This window comes from Drosophila rhopaloa, unplaced genomic scaffold (assembly GCF_018152115.1).
Source record: "Drosophila rhopaloa isolate 14029-0021.01 unplaced genomic scaffold, ASM1815211v1 contig_159, whole genome shotgun sequence".
NCBI lineage: Eukaryota > Metazoa > Arthropoda > Insecta > Diptera > Drosophilidae > Drosophila > Drosophila rhopaloa.
Genome location: NW_025335038.1, coordinates 426,109 through 434,346, shown reverse-complemented (window position 1 = coordinate 434,346; position 8,238 = coordinate 426,109). Strand labels below are relative to the sequence as shown.

Here is an 8,238-nt window from a genome sequence, read left to right as displayed (position 1 = left end):
ATTCCCTTAGGTTTCATAGCGACTTCTTATTTTGTAAAAATAATATTTCTCACTGCGATCACTATTTGGTTTAAGTGTATTTATTCTGACAGAAAGCCAAGAAACGTATTAAACGCATTTTAAATGTTAAAACGGATAATGATTCCATATAATACACATCAGATATACAAAGCAAATTTTAATTTGGAAAATGGGTATTGTTTTTTCCCGTGCTTTCCCATTCGTTTCACCCTCTAAATCCGTTCCGTTCCCACGTTCCCCGCTCGTGTGAATGAACCCGTCCAAGGACAATGATCTACGGCGGCTCAGACTCACAATCAGACTATCGGGCTCAGAGCTCAGGTCCACTTTGAAGACCACGCCTACCCAGCCAACGTTTTCGCTTTTATTTTCGTGTGCGATTTATTTGGCCGAGGGTTGATTTTTTACGACTGCGGCAACGGACAGCAGAAGAAGCAGAAGCACCCGGCGTCATTGACATTGCAAATTTGACGAGGGCAAAGCGGCAGAAGCAGCAACAGCAGACAAACAAAGCAAATCGTACAATTTTTACCATACCACCGCTTACAGCGTACCAGCCCTAGCAGTCTATCCCACTCCCATACCGCCCAAAGATCCCAAACCTCTGGATGGATGGATGCTGCAGACAGACGTCGACGGGGGCACCCAAAAAACACATGGACTAAGGCAGCGGCAGACGAAAGTGAACAATTCAAGTATGTAAAGGGGGTTATACTACATGAGGGTGGGGATAGTAGGGTGTTAGAAGTGGGTTGGTGAAAGTCCTTGTAGAGTTACAGTGTATGTACCATAGAGCAGACCCTAGATGTCTTGGTCGTCATAGTAGTGCAGATAGATCCTGATTCTCCGAAATTTAAAAGCCACCATATTAATTTTCTCTCTGTAAAATAGAATTGGCCTCAACTGGCGTCATTGGCCTGCGTCTGCTGGCAGCTGGATGCGTTACGTTATTAAATATTTAGCGACTCTATAAAGCACCCCCTCCCCTTGGGGCCCACCAAAGCTTGCCTTAACCCTTTCAATGCTATTGTCTACCTCGAAAGGGTAAAAACGAATACAAAGCTGATCCCTGACTCTTGTTGTTGTTGATTGAATCCGCTGTTTGTTGCTGGACCAGTTAGCGCCTCTCGTTCCCGTTGGCCGTATCTTTTACCGAAAAATTGCACCTGCCCTCGATGTGTAGTTTTGCACCTGCCCCATCATCATCATCGTCGCAAGCGGTGGAGTTGAAAGCATCGGCGACTGCCCCTGGTTTGGGTTTGTTTATTTGTTTGTCTGTTGTTGAGGTTATTTATTTTGGCATGTGTGTGATGGCCGGGAAGATTGATGCAAAGGGGCAGTTCAATGTCCTTTGTGGTCAACGGGATTAGTCAGTCATTCTAACGGAAAAACATAGCATAACCATAAGCTGCTACTAAAATTACTCCTAGGAACCAATCAATACTTTCCGTAGATTATCCCCATCAAATAACCTTTCAGACCAAAAGAAAACTCATCTTAATAGATCTCCACCATCTTTACGCCTTACTTATTTTCAATTTGCACGGTTTACTTTGCATTTTAAATGCTCAATTGTTGTCTATGTTTGTTAGGAGTATTAGGACGATCTCGAGGGATCTAGTCGACTTGGACAACGAAGTCAGCAAATGTCGTGATACTTAACAGGAGCACTCCAGCAGCGACATATTGGCAAACATGTTTATTTGCAGCCCCGAAAAGAACAAGGACCAGTGCTCGAGAAGGCGGAGTCCAACCCCCAAATCCGCCACCCAAGAAAACAAGAATCCAGTGCAGGCAGCCAGACGCATATTGTCATTGTCAGGAGAGGCAGACGCAGACGACGTCGAACAATTCGAGCAATTTCACTTCAAAAATTTGCGACGTTTAGCGCGCGATTGCCACAAATCAAAGCGACATTACCCAGCCTGCTCCTCCAATCCACCCCATCCCGCTCCCTTTCTTTTCAGCCAGCTATTTTAGATAAATAAAAAATCCCAAGAAATCCCAGAAGCAGTGGAAGCAACATATGCCCGCCAAATCAGAAGCAGACAAAACAAACAAAGACCAAAGGACAGACAGTTGAACGCAGTGAGAGTGAGACAAAGACCAAGAAGGACGAAGACAAAGACGCAGACAAGTCGCAGCAGAAAATGCTTCAACTACAACCACAACAAACCGCCCAATCTTCTTTAGTGAAAGGAAAAGTTAAAGGGGAGGCTAAAGCTGCAAGGGCTTAGAGATGATACAGAAACCGATAAATGATAGAGGACCTCTAAAAATTTAACGATTACCTACCTAACGATTTCAAGATTCAAAGCTGAAAGCATCAGAAATATCAAGGAAAGCTAAAAACGATAAACGGAGAAGTTTTTTTTCTATTCAACACTTCACATCTGAAAAATTATATAATTATGGACAATACTTAAGATTCTAAGCCTGGTACATTTTAAAAATATATAAGTTAAACTAAGAATACATATTGGCAATTTATGTAAGTCAAACGATGAATTGATATCAAACTTAGCGACACGAAGGTACGCATTCAACTCAACTCAATTTTGGCGGGAATCAGGGGAATCAAGGGGAGGCACCTGGGTCAGAGGCGGAGGTCGAGGAGGAGGTAGGACCCGCGTCTGCAGCTGTCGCCAAACGGGACGAATGTGCGTTAACGTAGACATAGCAGACGAGAGTATTCCACTCCAAGTAATTTGTGGTGCACAGTGAGGCGGCGGAGACTTTTTACCAGACGACAGCCATGAAATGATTGCCCTTCTGTCTCGGCCACTACCCCCCTGCTAAAATCTACGCGTCTCTGAACTTTGACCCTCAGACGATGCTGTTGCTGGCTCTGCGACTATGACTGTGACCTTTGTGGCCCTCTCCATTGCCGCCCACCTCGCACATCAAATTTTATGGCGCCTGTTTTGTTGCTGGCTTTGTTTGGCACTTTTTATGCGAAATTAATTTAGAAAACTTTTCTCGGAACAGAAACATACCCACTCAAACAGCGAACGATACGCAATTCACGTTTCCAGCGAAAAGGGGAGTGCCACTTATGGGGTTAGTACTTGATTCAGAGGAAGGGTTCAGAAAGGTCAAAGTTCACATACAAAAAAAAAGCAAAATCACAAAAAAAAAAAAAAATAATAATAATAATTATTTGAGGTTTAAATTTAAAAATATGATTTTTAAATAGTGTAAAATTCTACAATTAAACTAGTATTTTTGTAAATAATTGCAGTATTGTAAATAGTTTTTATTGCGAACAGCTCGATGCTGATATTTCTCATTTAAATTCTGAACTCATCCTGCGTTTTGATAGTTAGTTGGTGAAACAATGATAACAATAATTTGTATACATAAATGAATTCAGGAATCATCACCTTCTTGTTTTTGCCATGTTTTGAATCGCCTGTACCTTGGTGACGCAGAGGAAGAACTTTGAACTTGTTTATTTCGCTCATTAACTCATCTACTCCTCTCCGGCCAGGGACTCTTTCATGGTGGGTTAACAACCTTCTTAGTCATGCCTTCGATGTGTGATCCCTCAGCGATTGTCTGGAATTCCCCCATTCAACGATCGCGCACCACAACAACCGCTCCACCTCTCCTGGAAATCCCATCCCCACCCAATCTGACCGCATCCTGATCGCAATAAAAAGGTGGCATCTGTTAGATATAAAACCATCAAAACGAGACGCGATTCTTCACCTTCTTCTGCGCCTTCTGCGCCCTGCCATTGAAGCTTCTTCTGGTGGTGCATCGAACTCGGATTCTATGGGCCCTCTGCCTCTCTCCATCTCGTTTCACGTCCTATTTCCGTTTCACTCGCACCCCCAACGTTGGCCATATGTATTGCGAAAGAACAACAATAATTACGCCTCAGCTAGATCAGAGTCCGCGAAGAATTCTTCTGCTTTTTCGCGTTCTTTTTTTCGCACATGTTTTGGCGGGAGGCGGAAAGAGATGGCGCTAGGGGGTGGGACGGAGACGGGGCGACTTGAAACGTGGGAAGGCGCACAGGCGCATAAAAAACACCAAGCCGCAGACAGTGCAAAAACAACAAGCAAGAGACTTCAAAACGGGGTGTGAGATTCGGGGGGCCAAGAGCCAAGAACAGAAGACCCAAGGCAGAGGTCCAAAAACAGAACCAAATGGAAAATGGAATGGAATCGAATCGAAGCGCAGTTAAATGAAATTTGCTCACTGCGCCCTGTGTTTATGTGTTTGTTTTGTGTCTGGGCAACAAACACACATGCATAAACAATGATGAACGGGGTGAATGGACGCAAGGTGACGTCGCAGTCGACGCCACTGCTTCCTCTTCCTTCGGCTTGGGAAATTTGCGCGCCAAAATTATATCCCTCTTGCTACTCTTTTTAAGGCGCAGGTGCATTTGATTTAAGCACGAGTTCTTAATATTTTCAAAACGACCAAATTTTGCAGCTTATCCGAAATTAAACAATCTGATTTAAGTTTTAATTCAGTTACCAGTTTTAGTAAGAGGAAACTCTAAAACATTTAGGGTCAATGCAATATTTCTCTCTTTATCTAAAACCTACGTTTGCAATAACCTCTTTAATTGCTTAAAATATTATAATTTTCACAAGGAATTCATTCAGGTCTTAAGATTAGCCAAGATGCATCCGTATCTCTGAGAGTGTTCAAAACTTTAGGCCTTCCCAATTTTGCGCGCCAAAAGTGTTCCCGCCCTGACTATTTGTTTCGACGTTGACCAGACTACACACCACATATACCATCATACTATAGTCAAGGGAGAGCAAAAAAAGAGAGCCCCAAAAAGCAACTTGGCCATGGATGATGCGCCACAATGGGCGTGGCACTCGGTAGAGAGTCGGGGAGCGAGAATCGAGTGTCGAGTCAAGAGTCGAGGAACAGAAACAGGAGCAGAGAAACCATCCAGAGAAGTTTCGGCTTTGGTTCAATTCAGTTCATTTCGTTTCGTTTCACTCTGCTTCTTTCTCGCTTACACCCCCTTTGGGTATTTGTCTTTGGCTGTTTTGCTTTGATCCCCTTATTCTGTCTGGGGCACATTCGTTTTGTTTTTGCACTTATTGCCATTGCACTGCTCTTCGCCCGCCATTCGGTGTTCCCTTTTCCCGTTCCCAGATCTCTGGCCCTTTCCCCGTGTTCCCTACACAGAAAGGAAATATTTTCCAATATTTAAATTTAAATTGGACTTTTATAGTGAAATATTTACTTTTGTGTTGACATTTTAAAACTGTTTTTATTAACCAAAAAAAAAAATAAGCATCTGTGGAATTGAACTTGGTCATTTGTTACCAGAAGTTTCTTAGTATAGCCTTTGATAAACTTTTGCGAGGAATAGTGATTTGTTAATCTTTTTTTTTACTATGTACCCGATCCCGGAAAATTTCTTTCGCTCTATCTTTCCTTTCCCTGTACCTTTCCTCCCGTTCCATGTTCATATAATGACCCATCCCGCTCGTCATTCCCATTGTCGTTTGTTGGCTTTGTTTACAAGCATTTGATGGACCACTAACACCGCACTTTCTGAGGCAACCTCACAGATACACAAGCGCACACAGATACTCATACTGAAGCCCAGAATGCGCGGGATTTTCTTTCAGTTTTCCCTTTTTGCTATGGTGCGAATTATGAGGGAGCCCCCGAGAGGAAGAGAGGAAAACAAATGGGGAGAAAATTGTAATTCTCTTTGCTGGCTGTCATTCACCCACTCCCATCTTGGCTATTTCCATTACCATTGAGTTGGTTTCTTTATTTTTTTTATTAGTTGTACTTTATTGAATTCGCCGATTGAATGAATTGCTCAATGAGCTGCCCGCCGAAGACGTGCGGATGATGAGCAGCAAATTGGCCACGCTTTTCCCTGCCATTTTCCCTGAACCCTCGAGCTCTTATCCCCCTTTTCGAGTGCAAAGTGTCGTGGAAATGGGGCGTGAGTAGTGCCCAGAGTGGCGTAGATGAAATGCCAAAATGATGACATTTAGGTGGTGTACCAACATGGAACTAGATTTACTTGGGGTTAGCTTGGGCACTTCAGTTGGGGGATCCCAAAAGATGGTTGATTAACTAAAGGTCAACGAAATGTTGGTTAATATAAATAAACCGGTTTAAGAACAACAGATATTTAATAATAATAAGGCAAAAGAATACCAACTTGATAATAAGATATAATATCCAACGTTTTAAATTTTAAGTGTTTAATTTTAAATGGTTTCATAGCTAAGAACTCCTTTACAGATCCACACTTCAATCAGTACCACATCACAACCCCTAAACTATTCCCAACAAAGTAGCTCAGAATTACGAACAGCACGGGGCATAATCTGAATCTGAGTCCGAATCTAAGAAGCAACATTCTTGGCAGGATTCGGCATCCGAGTGAACTATGCATGTCCCTGAGGAGGACGACTGAAGAGCAGTGAAGAAGTAACTCTGCTCGGTTTCTGTGACCTCCATCTCCACATCTCCGTACCGCCTGGGAGATCCAAAGTTCTGCAGTTGAATGGCACGATTGACCAGTGCCCTCAGATGGATGTCCTCCTGATCCTGACAGGCCCTCAGTCGCTTGTACTCCTGCTTGTCCTTGTAGGTCTTGCACTTCTTGTACATCAATCGAGTCGACTCTGCCTTTAGGTCTTTAATGATCATGTTCTGGGTGTCAATCTCCTTGATCACCTCCAGATATTCCTTGTACATTGCCTGCTCTTCCTCGTCGTCCTCCTCGCTTTCGTTCAGAAGTTCAAAGAGATCTTTTTCTTCTTCCTCAGACTCCTGTTCCTCTTCACCCTGCTCGTCAGCGTCTTCGTTTTCGTCTTCGCCTTTTCCTTCGAGATCCTCCTTAGCTTCTTGTTCCCCATTTTGATCATCTACAGTCTCTGGAGGAGCTTCCTCTTCCTCCACATCAGCCATTTGATTGAGTTTAAGGGGTTATTGATAGTAGTTGGAGTTGAAAGATATAAAACTACATAGTCGAAAACAAATTTGGAAGAGACATTGTTCACGTAAAAATCAAAGAATAGTAACTAAAACAAACTAAAAGTTTGAAAAGAAGAATTTCCTCCTTGACAATTTTTTTAACCACTGTGAGTACCAAAAGAGTTTGGTGATTTTTAAAATCAATTTGTATAATTTCTCTACATTAAATACCGTTTTTAGCACAATGTCATTATCATTAAGTTACTAAATAATTTTGTTTATAAATTAACAACCATACCAACCGATTGAAGACCACAAATTTAAAACTATGCTCGCCTTGCACCATTTCAACCTATATTACTTCCGCCAGTAAAAACGCAGTTTCGATGCTCCACACAACATCTTTTTATTCCTCTAGCACGCCATTTTCTCTAGCCCTTAATGCACGCATTTCCGCTTCCCCTATCGTTCGTCCGTTTTTTTGTTCTGCCATCATGAATTTTATGTTTTATTGCAGCTGTTGCGCTGTCAACGCCCCTTCCTCTGCCCTCCACTTCGCTGATTCACGCTTTTATTGGCACAGTGATTTCTGGTGGCTGAATCCGGCGGATTACGCTTCAAGGCGCACCATTCGCCCGCTCCTTGGCATTCGCATTAATCATAAAAATTCTGTGCCCCAACTACAGAATGCAGTTTAATTTGGCATGAAGTGCAGTTCGCGGCAGGGTCGCTTCATCGTTATATCGGTAGTTAAGCGGTTTATAACCGATAACAACCTGTAAGCCAGGGCGCGCATTTGATGACTGGACCCAACGACACAAGTTGCTGTTTTTATGGCGTCATATTTTTATGGCTGCAACCATCGTGATGACATCAAACTGGTGCAAGAAATGGCATAATGGATGGATAGATCTGCATAAAATGTACGCCAAATGTGGATACAAAGATGTCGCTTTTAGTTGTAAGAAAAGTGAACAATGTATGTCCAATAAATGAAAATGATAGAGTGTGTGAGCATGAAATACTTTGCTTAATTTAATAAATAACAGTATGCTTTGGAAATAAGTAAACTATATTTTTATTAATTCAAAAAAATCAATAATTTATTTAGTTCTAACTTAAGGATTTCATTCCCTTCCACTTGAGCGCGGTTTGAAGTCTGTTTGTGTTTTGCTGGTTAACCTTCAGTTTCCGGTTTATTTTTGGCATGATTCCCGCAGCCATTTGCTCTCGCGTCCCTGAAAATGACAGTTGGATTAGCAACCAGCAAACACACACAGCCATGACACAAAT

At 42.4% G+C, this 8,238-nt stretch overlaps 1 protein-coding gene across 1 annotated transcript; it reads right to left on the bottom strand.

Moving 5' to 3' along the window:
* Positions 1–6,177: 6,177 nt before the first annotated feature.
* On the bottom strand, positions 6,178–7,025 carry LOC108037185 (cilia- and flagella-associated protein 251). Its single transcript, XM_017113703.2, has one exon. It carries the CDS (start codon positions 6,937–6,939, stop codon positions 6,331–6,333), a length of 609 nt encoding a protein of 202 aa, XP_016969192.2. The 5' UTR covers positions 6,940–7,025; the 3' UTR covers positions 6,178–6,330.
* Positions 7,026–8,238: the final 1,213 nt, after the last annotated feature.